General features: G+C 34.3%; 1 protein-coding gene across 1 annotated transcript in view; it reads right to left on the bottom strand.

The window, feature by feature from the left end:
• The window catches only part of LOC113235810 (F-box/LRR-repeat protein 4), a 44,739-nt gene that overhangs the window by 9,217 nt on the left and 17,336 nt on the right, over positions 1-18,186 (bottom strand). The window contains exons 6-8 of the mRNA XM_026471716.1: positions 14,303-14,455; positions 11,673-11,770; positions 936-1,045 (exon numbers count right to left, since the gene is read on the bottom strand). Of these exons, the coding sequence (XP_026327501.1) occupies positions 936-1,045; positions 11,673-11,770; positions 14,303-14,455 (361 nt within the window). The remainder of the gene's footprint in view (positions 1-935; positions 1,046-11,672; positions 11,771-14,302; positions 14,456-18,186) is intronic.

Raw genomic sequence — 18,186 nt, 5'->3', positions numbered from 1 at the left:
ACTGCGTCGTATATCTTTCAATAGTAAAAAAAAATTAAGCACAACGAAACAATTATTATTTTTTACATTACCACTAATTAAGAGTAAACGAGAAAAAGAAACACAAACTTACCTCGAAATTTTACAAGAAAACCTCTGTATTGAAAAGGTACTTTACATATAGTAATTACTTCTTTTATATCAACTGAACGAAATAAAACACGTATAGTATACGAGATACATTTTTCAAATTACTTTAATTTCGTTTGTAAAAAAAATAGATTCTGAAATAAAGCCAGTGTGCCCGCCGCTCGACCCGCGCAATAAAACCGATTCAGTAGGGGAAAAATTTTAATTCGAGCTGAGCTAGTATCAACTTTTAAGATACATTATTTAAAATCCACAAATCAATTATAAAATATCATCGTTGGAGTTAATTCACTCACTATTATTAATGTTTATTATCGCAACTCCACACGATGAAGTGCGTCTAACGGGAAAAGGTTTATGATGGGGAACATCGAAAATACACCGCCGAACAGGCGCGTTCAAATGGGACGCTTATAGAAGCTTAATGGCGCTGCAGCAGCGCTGCAGCAGCGCTGCAGCAGCGCTACTACTAATTTTCATACAATATTTGGAAGCGCAGTTGCAGCGCCACATTTACAGTCACAATTAGTAAACTATACTTAGTAAAAAAAAAAATTAGTTTACTGTTTAGCAGCTGCCGCTCCACAGTCGCGCCATTGCAGCGATACGACAGGATTCTAATTCGATGGCGCCCACACAGTTGAGAAATGGTTTAGCAGTAATTTCTTACTATGTTTTATTCACCACCTTTTTATTTGCAAATTTATTTATAAATAGATTGCAATGATAATATCCAAAAAAAGGGTCATATTATAAACGCAAATAAAATCTTTGGACAACTAGGCTACGAATAATTAGCAACCAACCTTGTAAATAAGCGGAGGTGTCAACGACGGCTCTTAGCACGGAGTTGTCGACGAATTTGCAACAATTCATCCGCAGATGTGTTAACTCCGCCCCGCTGTCTTTGAGGAAACTGCAAATTCAATTACATAATGCATGTTATTTTTCTGTAACCGTGTTCAATTGTTATTCATTGTTTCCTGAATAGAAAAGTGTTTGTTTTCGGGCACCGCTATTGGTTCGTCTACTGAATGTTTTATATAAAAAATTCCGAAACTATGCGGCCAGACACAAGGTTTATTGTACACAAACAGATTTTATTGATTACAATGTCGGTCCTGACACTATCGAGATTTTAGATCGCAATTTTCAGGTTAGTTTTCTCTACCTAATTGCGGTGCCAATTTTTTATTATTTAAATATTCCAGGATATTATCATGTTGTTTTCCTTAATATTCGAGTGTGGTAACCTGAAATATTATTTAATATTTCACGATAATATACTTAATAACTTCAATAATGAAAATTGCCAAACGAAATTAGATAGAGAACTAACCAAAAAATTTACCCATATGGTATGATTTTATGTCATAAAATTCAAATTCACATATTATCAAGGAATACAAGGTATCATAAAAGTTATACAGAGAGTATGTGTTGACAAAATATACTCCCGGACACACAATTTAACATTTTCTGTATAAATGCCCTAAGCCTAAGCTTGAACAATGTTTGATTGATCAAAAACTATTATGCAATCTGATCAATCAAACAAATACACTCTAAACGCGTCGTTTAGAAAGCGTCCTTGTTGAAAAAGTTAATTTGTAAAACTGGGGGTTTTTCTTGGATGGTAATAATATTTCTGTATTCTAATCTTTTAAAAACAAAAACGCAAGGTGCTCGAACTGCGTATCCGGGAGTGCATGATATTTTAATGACGGTATAAAACTAAAATATCGTTATTATTGATACAAATAACGAACAAATACAAAGAAAAATCCCTTCATCGGGCTGGACTCGAAGCAGCGATCACGCCATATCGGGGCTATCGCTCTCCTAACTGAGCTACTCGGTCTATAACTTGTTCCGTAGTTCAGTTGAGAGTGTTTGTTCGATCTTTAGTGGAGTATTTTCACAAAAAAAAATTATATCATGTTAATAAAAACATCATGATATTCAACATAAAATTATTATTGGTATAAAATGTTATGTTCCTACTACTAACTAATTAAGTATTGCATATCATTTGCCTTAGCGATACTTTTTAGTAATTACATCTAGAAATAAAACATAAAATCTGTGACAAATTTCTCATATGGAAACTATATCGTAGGGTCGTATTCCAGAACTCTACTCAATGTTCAAGTCAGGACTTGAGTATGATTTAAAGCACTAAAGTCCTTGCCATTAGGGTCGTATTTCCGGTGCTTGAAATAATACTCAAGTCCTGATTTGAGCATTGAGTAGAGTTCTGGAATACGACCCTGAGAGTCGTGGTTTGACAATTCCTTGTTAAATTATAAAGTTAAAAAAGTACGCGTCTCAAAAAATTTCAAAAGAGAGCTTTGTGGAAAATTTTGAAGACAATATATATGTTTCGAAACACCATGATCCTTAGGATAAGTAATGAATTCATCATATTAAAACATTTTAATTAAAAAACTAACGTATTATTCATCTGAGCATCAATGAAAATGAAATATGAAAAAGTCTCCAACAAGTGTTGGCCTATCTATACACACAGTACTCGCGTCCGTCTGATCGACGTAGCAACAATATTATATTATTAGTAAATGTATTCTCTTAAAAATATGTACTTGTACCTAAGTAATATCACATACCTATGCCTGGGTAGCAACATAAGGTATTTTACAAACGATAATGAGATTTTTTTACTAAACTTGAGATGCTACGGTATTTTATTGTTCAATGACTTATTTTATTGTAGCAGTAGAGTTCCCTAATTCAAGTTTACAAGTAAATTGATTATTTATGTTCGAATATTCAAAAGTCGTGACACAAAGTTAATTACCTATTTAACACTATTTAATATCATTTATTCACGCCATATTAAAGTAGGCAGAATATAAAAAGTTTATGGTTAAATCGATTAACTTAATTAGCTACGAATGCATAATTTATATAGGTAGAAATCACGATACGTTTGTAATCATAACGAATATAGAAACAAAGGAAACGTGAAATAACAATGGACGGTTCTTGTGCCTTGTGCAAAAGTGAGCACGCGACTATGTTATCCGGGAATTTTAAAACAAACAATTTTATGTTATGGCAACTTATTTCCAAAAACGTAACCATTTTGAAATTATAATCTATATATCCTCCTAAGGCCCCGTGTACATCAAAATGTACATAATGTATGAAGTGATTCAGATCCATTATAATGAAAATATCGCATTCAAATTTATCTCCATACAGGGTAATTTGAAAAACAACCTCGCTGGACTATATTACTAAGGTCGCTAACAGATTGGCTGCATGTTTGCAGTACAAAGAAAAAACCCAGTTACACACCGTCTATAGGTTTACATTTAGCATTAGTGTGTAAAGACTAAATGCTAGCCACGTGTGACTATATAGTAATACAAGATGAAAAAAACTTACTTACCTATGTACTTCATTATCAAAATAATCTCAGGACAGAGTACTAAAAAAACCGACCTCAAAAGTACGTGGAATAACGTCTATTTGCTAAGTTTCATTGAAATATTATATAAATATATAGTTTTAGACTTTATATTATATAAATATATAGTTTTAGACTTTATACTGGAGATAATAAAAATAGGTTCTCACTACGACACTACTCAAAGTATATCGAGAGAAAAACGCCTTGAATTGGAGAAATAGCAAAATCAACTAAATAATTGCTAAAAGTAATTGCTCCTAAATTAAAGTTAGGCGCTATTTATAAAAAATGAATCTTCATGCGTGAACAACCACCCTTCGAGGTGGATGATTTTCTTCAAAATGAAATGGGACCACTATGGAAATACCCCCTTTGCAACAAAAAAAGAATCATGAAAATCGATTCACAAATACCGGAGTTATCGCGTAACATACATACAAAAAAAAAAAAGAACACAGTCGAATTGAGAACCTCCTCTTTTTTTGAAGTCGGTTAAAAATATTGGAGGTAATCATATTTACGACCAAACCCTCGATATTTTCATTATATCACGTAAAAGTATGGACGAAACAGGTAACCGTTATAGGCGATTCAGCACGTGCATGCAAACTACATGAAAAACAAAATACATGCAAATGCTATAGAATTTACAATTGTTTTTTTTTTCTTCGGTTACAGATTTCGAAACCTTTTATTGAGACATTGTAGATTTTACCTTATCTACGTGTAGATAAATTCCTTTCAAAGAAATTGTAATTTTATTTGTTATTGGACGTCGTTGTTTCGATAATATTTTGAATTTATAGATTTTCAGAAGTCACGGTTATTTACCATAATGTTTATCATAGGTTGTTTCTTACCGTGGTACGATTTCATATTATTTTCCCGATATTTTCAGATCGGTTACAAGCACCAAATTCCATACACAAATAAAGGAAAACAATCAGATATCATCATAAATTGGTAAGAAATTGTAACGAAAATTAGTTTTTTTGTAATACTATTTTGTTTTACATTAACTATATTGTCTATACAGGGATTTGCATTTTTTGTTGGTTCGGTTCCCGTTCAAGTAAGCTTTTTAGAAAATCTATGAGTAAATACTGAAATAAAAGAATGTTTCCTTTAAGTGAAATTGGTTATCTTAAGCATTTAAGGTACCTTCATGTCCCATTGATTTTTTCCACCCCGTATATTGCGACCTCGGTTGGGCCACGGTTTGCACTTTGAGCGCTGGATTAGGTTAGTGGTACTCATTTAATACAAGGAATCCCCTAATTTGAGACCAAGTAATTGGTGTGGTTGTCTGACACATTCTGATTATATTAGTGATTATCATACTACCATTCAACTTAACATAGTATTTTGATTTTTAACTTTGTGACAATATGAAACAAATTATTCCATTTTCTACACATTTGTGTTCAGCTTTGCATGTGCTGAAATAGTTACTATTCTCGGACTCCGCGCGAAAATATTATTATTAAATAGCTCATATCTCGGAACGGCTATATTTTGATGATGAGCTGTCAAAAACAAATATTATTATATTTAGGGAGATGAGAGATATTTCGATGCCTTACTTTCTCAAACACGTATCTTATAAAGAGTATTCAGGACATGATAAAACTTTCTGTTTATTTTAAATTTCTTAACAAGGGTGTTAATTTGGATACATTACTTTAAGAATAGGTAAAACCCAGTGTGGATATGAAGGAAATACGTTGTGAAATCAACCTGCAAAATTTGTATATACAATGCATTTTTTGCATTTCAATTACTTTGTGCTTTAAGATACGAGTTTGAGAAAGTAAGGTGACGATTTATTTGTAAGCATACACGGTAAATACAGTTCAATAGTACGGAAAAATTTTTTTACAAGCTTGGCTGACTGAGCTAGTAAAGTCATCAACCAGTCATCTCTAATATCAATACAAACCCTATTTTTCACAAAGTAGTTACAAAGTTAGTAAATTAAATAAATTTGTTTATAAATTACCAAAGAAACTTTCCAATTTACGCTACATTAAATCAATGTTAGTTTTAAACGTAAGAACTCGATAAATAGTGTTTGTTTTCAAATTCATTCGGACAATAAAACAAAAATGGCTCTCTATGCATTTTTCAAACGCCATATCTGACATTTTTATTTATTATAGTAAGATCTTACCTACTCAACTCTAAAAATGTTCACTAATCGTGGTATGTTTAGTTTTTGATATATGAGTCGTTAATGTAACGAGTTTATCACGAGCTACAACTCAGAATATGAAATCCTAAATCTAAAATACGTAAGAAATTAAAGTATTGTTTCAGATGTATGTACATTTGAAACGCTCGTGTTTTTTTAATCGAATCAACATTTAAGGTTTTTTACTGGATGACCTCTTGGTACTTGGCGTAACGGGCTGGTATCCGCAACTCGACGACCGGATGACCTCTTCCTGTAGTGAAACATTGGGCCAAATACATACATTGGATTCGCCATCGACACGCGAAGAGCCAAGAAGATTTAATTGACCCAGAAAACTATAATTTTGTAATAACTTTTTCCTACTCCTGTAGTTTAATCTGTCAATTACAATTTCATAAACCATATCATAAAGGTGCTCTTTTTAGTGCTGAATCAAAATTCTATTGTCTATGGTACTCGCCACTGTGCTGACAATTTTCATTAAAGTTATGTAGGTACTTACACAGAACTATAATGAGGTTCAAAAAGAACGTCATATTTTTAATAATTAAAATATCAATTATGAAGCGACTCAAACGCCATACCGACTCCTGATTGGTTAAATTGGCCTAAAAGTCTTGCAACCGGGCCATAAAACTTAAAAAAAAATATTGGTCAAAATATATGTGGAATTTGGCCACTTATTCCATCTGTTTGGTTTTTTGTTTTGTGGCGTTTTTTTTTTGCCTTTCGTCTAAATATATGAAGATGCTGTATGGTGGAACCTTTGTCTACCCTAATAAATGGGTTAATTTTTTTTTAATAATAATATTTAATGTATATTTTGTTAACAATATTTTTTTTAATTTGTTATAAAGCAAAACAAAACCTTATAACTAATTACAATCTAGCCATTTTACAAGACTAATAAGCAATTTTAATTTCCTAAACATAATTTCCTAAAATAAAAGTAACTTACATAAAGAAATTGTCCAGCGACAAAAAGTCTTTTAATATTAGTTAAGGGGAAGACACTTTATTTGTGTGTTCATAGTCCAGTTAGCACTGACACTAATATTTATTTTATTCTCTATAATTAACTACACTAACTCAAAAGGTGCTTTGTAGTCTACGCACTATATTTGTATTGTCTAGTAGCTGTATAGCCTCTATGTTCACGTAATGATGAAGTCTACGTTCGTGAGCTTCGGTGTACTTTATTATCACTTTATTTACAGGCTCTATATCCAAATCCCGGTGCAGATCCTCATTTCGTATATACCAAGGAGCACCCATAATTGACATAAAATACTGAGGACAGTATTTTATTTTGGAAGCGTTGTATTGTCTGTATGTTGCTTTTAGCGGAACAGCCCCAGAGCTGAATACCATAGGTCCACACTGGCATAAGGACCTGTTTATACAATAATATTTTATTGCATACAGATAGTGAAGAGCATTTGCCAAATAGCCAATACATTTTCTTTAAACGTATATCTAATTCTTCTTTTTTCTTCTTGATGTGCTCTTTCCAGCGTAGCTTCACGTCGAGGGTCATACCGAGATATTTGACGGTATTTTCGTAGGGTACCTGTTTCTTTCCAATGTACAATGGACAGTAATCATATTTTTTGTAACTGAAGTCAATGTGCACCAATTTAGTTTCATTTAGTTTTATTAGCACTTCTTGGTCCACTCATGGAATTGGTTAATGGTTTTTTGAACTTTACTAACCGCTTCCTCGTGGTTGTTTCCTACAGCCATAATTGCTGTGTCATCCGCAAAATTAGCAATGGTATTGTCAATTGGTTCGGGTATATCGTTTGTACATAAAAGACAAAGAATTGGGCCCAAGACACTTCCTTGTGACACTCCAGCTTTTATTTATTTTAGCTCTGAATATGCGTCTCCTTGTCTAATTCTGAAATACCTACTGGTTAAATAGGATCCCAGAAGATTTGCATGTTGATATGGAAGTATATTTCTTAACTTATGAATTAGACCTTCGTGCCAAAGTTTATCAAAAGCTTGTACATCTAAAAAAATTGCGGAGCAAACCTTCTTTAACTCCATTGCCTGTTCTATGGTCTTAGTTATTCTATGTACTTGATCAATAGTGGAGTGACTTTCTCTAAAACCGAATTGGTGATCTGGTATAAGTTTATTTTCATATAGAATTGGTTTCAGTCTCTTGAGGGGAAGCTTTTCAAATAATTTTGATATCATGGGTAATAATGAGATAGGCCTGTAAGACGTGACGTCATGAGGCGGTGTACCTGGTTTCGGGATCATTATTACTTCTGCAACTTTCCACAATTGAGGAACGTATTCTAATCTAAAGGCGGCATTTACTACTGTAGTCAGTTTTACCACTGCTTTTCGAGGCAGATTATGTAGAATTTCACCAGAAATAAGGTCATATTCAGGAGATTTGTTTTTACTAATTTTTATTTTTATTACTCCTTGTATTTCCTTGGGGGTAACAAGTTTCATTTCTTCAGCGAGTTGTTGAGTGATTCTAGGAGAAATAAACTCGTTATTTCTCCTAGAACCGAATCAGTAGATTCTGATTGATTTGGTTGAATTATTTTTTCTAAATGTTCAGCAAATCTTTTCGCCTTATCATTCATTGTTTCGTTCATTGCTTATGGTCCACGTATCGTTTGTACATCTGATAGGAAAGACTTGAGTTATCGGTCTTTTTACATTTTTTGTTACCTTCCAGAGGGAGTAATCTGTAGATCGATCATTCGTTAGATGTTGTAGATAAGTCTTCATGGACTCATCTTTAAAGTTCTTTATTTTTCTCCTCAACCTTTTTGTAACAATGTTCAACAATCTCTTATCATCTGGTGACCTGCTCTGATGCCATCGTTTCCTTTGCTTTCGTTTTAGTTTTAATAGATTTGCTATTTCCTTGGGATAGGTGGGGCCTTTAGTCCGTCTACGAATATTGGGAGTGTTTCTAGATGCAGCTTCGTGAATATGCGTAACAATGTTTTCCACCTCCAAATCTAGCTGTTCCGGAGTCTTCAATGGTACGTCGAGATTAACAATATCATCTAGTTCCCGTTTGAAGCTTGCCTAATCCGTTTCCTTGTTAACTAAAGAGGGTTTTGTTTCTCTATAAACAACATTTTCACTGAGTTCTAAAATAATGGGAGAATGAACGGAACTCATATTATAGCTGTCATTGATAGTCATGTAATTTGGCGATATATTTTTAAATATAAAAAATCTAGTAAATCGGGGATTTTATTAGGATCACTGGGCCAATAAGTAGATTTTCCAGTTGACATGATCCTACATCTCCTTTCTTGTAGTGCTTTCCAGAGCTCTCTGCCCTCAGTTCTTATCATTCTTGATCCCCAGCTGAAGTGTTTAGCATTGAAGTCGCCTCCAATGATAAATCTCTCCCCTAGGTTGTCAAAAAGTTTTTGATGATCACCTTTTTTGAGTCCATGCTTAGGTGGATAATACGTAGCTGCTATGGTAAGAGGAGATGTCTTAGTAATAACTTGAATTGCTACAGCTTGAATTCGTTTATCTTCTATTTTGTATAATTCGTGGTGCATTAAGGTTTCCCTTATTATCACAGCACTGCCATTTTTCGCCAGATTGTCAGGGCGTAGTGAGTGGTTCACTTTATATCCTTTGGATGTGATATGTGACTGTTTAGTGAAATGCGTCTCAGAAATCAGACACACATCTATTTTTTCTGTTTCTAGGACTAACTGAAGTTCATGTTGGTGATTCGAAAATCCATTGCAGTTCCACGTCATAATATTTAAACGCATCATTTTTTTAGTTTTATGTGTAGCTGGTATGATGCTACTTTCTAATAGTCTCAGACGTGTATCGAATGATGCTAAATAATTCAAGATATTATTTAATTTCACATCCAATTCGGAATTCGGTTGCGTTACACTCATTATATCTTTTGACTTGTTTTTGCCTGGTACATGTGCATAAGACATGGTATTTTTACTACTAGCACTGGTAGTGATGTTTCACGTTGTTCAACTTAAGTGAACCCTGGTTGATTTTGCACTGGTGCTTTTGATGGTTTTGACTTGAGTTTTTGTATTTCTTTAGCCACAATACACCCTCGGTAGTTTGCTGGGTGCTGTTCACCAGAGTGTATACACTTAAGCTTCATTTCCGGTGGTTTTGGAGAATCTCTGGTAAGATGTTTTCCTGTGCATTTAACACATCTAAGTTCTTTGCTACAATACTTTTGGGTGTACCCGTTTGCTCGACTCCTTTAGCATTGAGGTACAAGTTTGGAACTTCTCAGTGCTTGTATCACCACTTTGCATCCTAGAATGGATTTCAGGTCAAGTATTTTTTATGTCCTTTTCATGATGGAATGTCAGCACAAACATGTTAAGTGGTTCTTTGTTCTTCCGCCGTAGTTTGTTTGCTGCATCTTTAATATTGAAGCCCTTTGTTTGTAGGTCTTCAATAATTCTTTCTGGTTTACACGTGAAGTGTAATTTCTTTGCCATTACTCTAATTGGCCTATCTTTCTTATTTTCATAGGAATGCCAGTGGCAGTTCTTTTCCGTGAGCAGCTTGGTAATGGATCTATAAGCATCATCATTAGCTGCATGAACTTTACTGCCTTAACGCTTAGCATTTTCATTATAAATGAATCTTTTTCAGTGCCGTCAGATAAAAAGTCGTACAAATTTTGGTAGTTTTCTAAGTCATCCACAATTATTGGTGGTGGTGTCGAAACTTTTTTTGCTTCTGCTTTATCGTGGACGTTTCAACTGTATCCTCTTGTGAAATGTTCGATGACGTGTTCAGTTTTCTTTTTTTCCTACTTTTTACTCGTATCCATTTCGTTTCTCTAGCTAGTTCTTCTTCGTCGGTGCTGTATTTAGCACTTATCGGGTAGTTTTAGATGCAAGTTTTGCTTGAATTGATTGGGCTTTTGAAGGATATTTTCTTCTTCTGCAAGTTTATTCAATTGGTAACGAACACCAATAATTTCGTTCCTCATTTCAACCAGCTGTTGCATACTTTGTCTTTCTGTTTGTTCTTCGTAGAGACACTGATACGATAGGCGCTCTGTTTCAGTTTTTAACTTAATAGTTGGTGAGCCATGGCTTGCCATGTCTAAGTTGAGAAATGACTTCGCCTTAACGATAAACGCGATTTAGTCGAATCTTGCACTGTGCACGTACGTTATTTGAGTCATTGCGGCGAGCGCAGCCCAGCTGACGACGACACGCAGCGTCAGCACTGTACGCGCACCGCACGCGACACAACTGTTTTCATCGAAAATCGAACGACTAATGAGCACAAAATAATAAACAAAAAAATAACAAATAAGAAATACGTAGTAAATAGAGACGTGGGGGATGAAGGGCGGCAGAAGGGCGACATATTTTACATAGCTAGCGGGATCGTTGGGTTAGTTTAGTTAGCTCGGTTAGCTTAGCTCGCGGTGTGAACCGAAGTATGAAAAGATGCCCCGGCTACGTGAGCTAAGATAAGTTAACCTAGCTTCGTTCGCGGTGTGGCCAGCGCATTAGATCTGTCTTGTGGCGTTCGCATTCAACTGCTTTACGCAACCTTGATAAGGTATCGGTCCACTTGAAATTCACCAGACATCATTTCCCGATTTAGTCAACGCTCAAGAAATTAAAAGACGTGTCGGTGGTGCCAAAAGTTAATAGTGTGGGCGCAAGCTGTCCAAGAACCGATAACCGGAAGGAACAATGTAGAAAAATAAATGTTTTGTAAATAGTTTCTAATCTAGTTCTGGGAATTGGTTGTACAGGGTTATATCGAGGCCAAGTATTCGGTGTGACAGTCTGCCTCATTAAAAAGATTGTTCTTTAGTGCGACGCGTCTCGATCAAGGTCACTATAATATATTTGCCATTCTATGAGCAATGTCGGATATTTTACAATATGTACTTACTTTACAACGTAATTAGAGTGTATCATACGATGGCTCCCACACCACGACAGGTCCAACTTCTGCAGGAACTTGCATCGCATCGATAGCGTCACCAGAACCTGTGTAGACAAAAGCTAAGTAATAAATAGTAGATTATTGTAGAGGTCGGGAAGTAAATAATTATACGATTCCAGCAATCGCAGTTTCCGCCGAGGTATATATAGTGCTTTTCTTTATATTACGGAATATTTAAGACTTTTAAAAATATGTATAAATGAAGATTAATATGAATAATAATATATACTAGCGCTACCCTGGTTATTAAATACTGCTGTCGAAACGAAGAAAGGCATAAATAACTTCTTTTTTCAAAATCGAGAAACATTACAGAACATTCGGGAAAAGGAAAAAGTTTATACACTTACCCAATTTTTTCTAGATTCTATCTCAATTATTATTATCCAACAATTATTGAGATAGAATTCTACAGTGAGCTCAAAAAGCACAACGGACACCAAAAATCAGATATTCTACCATAAAAATCATATTTGACGTTTATAGTCTGAACTCGAAACGAAAAAAGTCACGACTAACATTTTCATCAAAATTGAATAAAAAAAAGGCCCATGTACCTAATTTTTGCTTAATTGTATATCAATATACCGAAATCTTAGGTTTTTGCGATTGTTACACATAGGAGTTGACTGAGGTGGTACAGTCATCAACCAGTTATGTCTAATATTAAACCACCCTATATTTGCATTAATATTACTCGGTCAACCGTGACCTGTGAAGAGCCCGAAAGGTTGGTTTGTTTGAAAAAACAAATATACGTGATTTAAATTCGGAAAAATAGTTTCATTTCCTATGTATATCAATATTGTTGGATATGCAGTAAGCTCAAAAGGCACAACTAACATCAATATTCACATTTCCTACCATATAAATGCATACTTGATGTTTAACAAGTTAAATTGTTGATTATTTCACAAAAATAGGTTACTAAATAAAAGTTTGATATATTGATAAATAACGATTATATACTCGTATGCTAAATACAGATAGTACTTCTTTTAGCATTATCGTGATTAAAAATTCTCAATAACAAAGGATTTTGCTTAGTAAAGTATGGAACTGTGCCCTTATGAAGTAGTTCAATTACGATAATCACATTTTTCTACCATAAAAGGTCATATTTAACATTTATTAAGTTGAATGAATTTATTACTTAGGTATGTACTTAATTGCGCCCTGTGCTGATAAATTACAATGATTACTTCACAAATAACACATGAAAACACAATTATAATTGTTCCCTTTATTTCTATTTATTTTATTTTATTTATTCTTTATTTCTTTATTTCTATTAGATAAGTCAAGTTATAATTTTAAAAGTCACATTTAGTTAAGCCTAATACACACATATTTTTACACACAACAACGAACAATCTTTACAATTTTTTTACTGAGCAAAAAGTGATTTAAAAAAAGTGTAATTTAAAATCAACTAAAATTTCTATATAAAGTAAGTTTATGTACATTTAACATAAATGAACTGTTTAGTACCAAAGGTATATTTTAGATACTCTTTTTCCCAGAAAAACCAACAAGCTTTTTAAACTCATTTATCTCTTGAATTTGGGTGGTGCTTTTCTTTGTTTCGAGGACAGAATATAGCCATACGGTCATATTTAACAACAGGATATGAAGAAGGATCATTATTAAAAAAAAACAATATAGGGTTATACACTGTAAAAAGTATCACATTTGTATTGCGGCATAAACCAAATATTCATATTCTATGGTCACATACGGTTTGTATGTATAAATTAGAAATCCCCACAACATGAACTTTAAAAATAAGGCAGTCACCACACTTGTTAACGCGAAATCGGCTTGAGCCGTTCAAAAAAAGCTTTATGTCCATGAAATAAGAACGAAAAAGAAGTTGTGCGTTTCATATGTGCCGAGTCGCGTCATTAAGTGTGGGGATTACCTAGCTTGTAACAATGAGTTACAATCATATTATATAAAAAAAATTTAGACACAATGACGATTAGTTGAGAATGTTCGTTCGCTTGTAAAAGCTAAATAAGACCCAGATTCATTTTACATTTACGTCGAAAGGAATGGAAGCGGACCTCTATGTCAATTGTGCAACTTACAAACCAGTCGGGCTAGCATGATAGGGCGCGATAGCTCTCAATGCGAGAACAGGGGCCTTACCATGAACTCTTATTGCGATTCAGTTTAGGACCTAAAATGAATCGTTGTGAAACAGCGCTACATGAAGTGTATATCACCATCCCGGTTTTTTGTCGTTACGAACCTATACTGAACTGTAATAAGAGTTCAAGGTAAGGCCCCAGCAGTATCTCGCGCTCTGTCGTGCTAGCCCTACAGATAAGATACGGTAGTTACGGGAATTTGTGAGAGGGTGCGAGAATTCTCCGAAAGACGCACAACAAGTTTTATTGCTCTTATCTTTTGTACGTTAGACACTTGACGGTTACGGAAATTCGCTTCCATTCCATTCCGCGGCAATGCAAAAAGCAGTACAGTTTTTCTGTTATAACAACAATATCTGATACTGTTATTAGTGTCTAACAATCGCAAAATGCTAAAAAGCTAAATATGCTGTAAATACAAACCTGAGATTGCACACAATGCCAGTATGGTCTAAGATCGATACTGCGATACAATATAGCGTCGGATGCAAGTCTGTTGAAGTGTCGATTCACTTGTGCGCAGCGGCAGAGAGATTGAATATCTAGGTATTTCAATACACAGAGTATTGTTTCGTCCTGAAACAAGAAATTTCGATATTGGATGGAAACGATAAATAGGTAGAGAAGAGATAACTTCGCTGCGCTACAAAACAAACAGCGTGCATTTGAGCGTCCTATCTAGTGAAGGGCGTTAAAGCATGTCGTAGTAAGCGTGAACGCCTATTCACTTAAGGTATTTAAATAAGTAAAGAAAGGCGTTTTAGATAAAGCATTTTCGCGTTTCGGCGAACATATTGTAGTCTTCTATTAGTGGACTGTAGTTAAGTCAGAGCTTTTTTTAAATAAGAAAACACAATTTAACGGAGAGAAATTTTAATATTCCGCAACGCCAAATTGTGAAAACTTGGGTGTCTTATTTACATTGAAATTTAAAAATGCTGCGTACTTGGTACAGTCATAACATGAGATACCTGACCCCCTAACGTGTCCAAACCGACCTTTTGGTTATGTGAGCCATTTTACGTATTGAACAAAGAAAAAGCAAAGCAATTTCAATTTTTTTCGTATAAGCAATACCACTGTATGGCTTATTAACTTTTATTAATTATTAACACTCCGGAGTGTTGCTTGAAGATGATCAACATATTTTGAAAACCACTCCTAATTTCGTCATTTGACATCTAAGTAAATTGGTCGAGCGGCTTGTTGTATGGACTGCCAGTTACAATACCCGTGGTTCGATTCCACGAGCACTATTTTGTGTTTTAATATATAACGTACATATACTTTTTAATGTTAACGTTGACAAATCAGAAATATTTGCTCACTAAAAATTGCATAAGGTGTGTCGGGTAGATATTATTAATAAAGTGTTAATCCATACCCACTCCACCCAATGTTCCACGTTTCGTTCCCATTTATCTATTCAGTTTTAATTACTTTCAAAGCACTCTGTCTTGTTTTAATATGCCACATTTAACGAAATTATTAAAATTAGAAATTATTGTTCTGTATGTATAACATGTGCTAATCAAAGAAATTGCAAGGCGACTTCATATAGCGGTAAGTAGACTCATTCTATTTTTCACAGTGCTGCAGCTGGCTTCAGTTTGCCAAAAGGACCATCCCATCCATCATTATCCCACGGGTGTTATAAAACATGTTTAACTTTTTTTTTTGAGGTGAAATTCGAAACTACGATTATGAGAGTCTATTAAACAGTATTATAAATTGCTTGTTCACAGAGAAACACTGTCAAGCTGTGGATCAATCGCCACAGAGCGACTGGAAATATTAATCAGCCGGGGCCAGCACCGGTAATGTTTACTTCTGCATCTAGTCGTCACCTAGATATTGTCAATCGCCATATTGAAGATCCCTTTGCCACTACAAAATCAATTGCTCAAATTCATGAAATAAGGACCAGGAAGAAAGACCTTGTGGTGTCCATGTGGGAGTCAATGCGTGGTGGAGATTTACGCTGGCCGATGGTCACAGGCATGAAAGACCATTTACAGCAAGTGATCGATTCTGAAGGGTTTCCTTTGCGGTATTGAAGTGGTAATTGTGTAGATTTTAATAATAGATATTATAGTTATTATGAGTCATCCGCTAGGCAAAAATAATGGAAAGTTTGAGTGGTGTTATTGTTATTTTTGTAACATGTCTATTATTGTACTACCTTATAATTTTGTAAAACACCCTGTAAAACTACTAGTTCGTGTCAACTCATTTTGCATAAAAGATTACCTATATAACATGATTCAAATAAGATTTTAACATGTTATTTAAATGAATATTATTGAAAAAAGTAGTGAGATATCAAGTTGAAATCTTCAAATATGAATGCGTAAGGTATTCCATTAATTGAATGATTGTTTAAGAATTTTAACCAAACCGGTTTGTTCACTTTTCATGAAAAATGTATTGACACTAGCTATCTACTCTAAGTAATAAAATTAGTTTTCGAACGTTTTGTCCATATCGATACAATTATGAAAATTGTGTAGTGAGTTTAAAAAAACACAGTAGTTACTGATACAGGCTGTAAGTATTCTAAATATGTTTACTAATTATAATTTAGAAGAATAAAATGTTAAAATATTTGTTAAATTACTCAAGAAGGTTAATTTTATTTCATTGACCTAATGTTTATGGGAGGTGGTTGATTTTGAGAATATAACATTTTTAGACATTCCTTACACCTATCCAGAGGTTACAAACAAAAAAAATACAATATTATTATTTTTAATGTGACTCGAACCATGCTTGCGTCAACTTGCAAAGCAATCCTTATACCGCTAGGCTACGACTTCCTTACTCTAGCTGGTCGAAATTTGTATTCTGTATTTAAGTAAGAACTATACGTTAAAGACCACATAAGATTAAAAACTTTTTACTATGTCATTCGTAATGAGACGACTAGGGAGCCATACCAAAATAATTTTTCCGACTCACAGGTTAAAGATTAAGTTTGTTTAACAATTTTCTCCACATTTTTGTGCTCAGAACCAAAAGGTCGACAAAATCGGCTTGGGAGGTTAGGTATCTTGTGTATATGACGGTACCTACATACTTGGTGTAACGGGCACCAAGTACCAAGTACGCAACATTGAAATTTAAAAATGCTACGTAGTAAGTAGTGACGCAACGGAAATGTCATAACGGAAACAGAAACGGAAACAAATGTCAAAAGTAAATCTTAGCACAAACGGAAACGGTAGCGGATGTGGAAGCGGAAGAATCAATAAAATAGTTCCAATAGGTCCAATAGTGTCCAAACCAAAAATGTTTGGTTTGGACACAACACAAAACTGCTAAGACCCACGCGCCCCACCACCTAGCAATACGCGCACGCGCCTGATCTATCGCGAACGTTAAAACTTCCAATAAAAGTTCCGTTGCAAAAGTTGCAGGAGCAGAAACGGAAATAGATGTGAAAAGGCGTGCGGAACTTCCGCAGTTGTGGAAGCAGAAGCAGAGATGTGGTAATAAAGCTAAAATTCCCTATTTTAGGCCACGTTACGTTACACTTTTACGCACCAGAATCGTTTTTAAAATCTCTGGTCGGCCGCGTAAAAAAAATCCAATTCAATTGGCTTATTCTAATTCTTCTTGTCAAAGCATCTCCGCAATTTTTAAATAAACAAAACAGTTTTATGTGTCACGTACTGTATTCATCGCCTTCAGTGCTGCGCGACTACATCATCAAGTGAGCGGATCTCTACTGTTTTTAAAAAATCCTTTGGATCCAGCTCCCGTGCTAGGCATGTTACTAGACATATATTACGCGTAGTACTTTTGGCAATTTATACGCCCTAGCAGCTACTACTCGTGAAAAGCAGTTATATCTCTCCATATAACTCTTTTGCTAAATAAAAACAAGAAAAGCTCTCGAAATATATGGTTATTACAATTTTATAATTTACGAGTAATTTGTATTTAAGCCCTTGAAACATCAATTTTAAAAGGCTAAAAATCAGAAATCTGCTGAATGGTGCATATGTAAGTTGAACATAGCATGGAAGGCACCTGATCCCAAACAAAAGACTTACATTTTGTATTGAATTTTTATTTATAAAATGTTTAATGTGAATGTGAAGGTCTCGGGAGGAAACAAAGACTAGAGCAGTAATTTATTGTCTTGTAGGAGCAATTAAGACTTCCTTAACTTGAATGACGAGTGATTGTATGGATATAAAAGTAATACAAGCGATTGTTGTTATTACTATAAATACATAATTAAACAAAATTACAAAATGTAAACGAGATGCAAAATAAACTAATTGGATATTTGTAAGTTCGTC

The sequence above is a fragment of the Hyposmocoma kahamanoa genome, unplaced genomic scaffold (genome assembly GCF_003589595.1).
Source record: "Hyposmocoma kahamanoa isolate Upper Pololo Valley unplaced genomic scaffold, ASM358959v1 88, whole genome shotgun sequence".
Taxonomy (NCBI): domain Eukaryota; kingdom Metazoa; phylum Arthropoda; class Insecta; order Lepidoptera; family Cosmopterigidae; genus Hyposmocoma; species Hyposmocoma kahamanoa.
The sequence above is the reverse complement of the archived record's forward strand: the minus strand, read 5'-3'. Positions and strand labels throughout refer to the sequence as shown.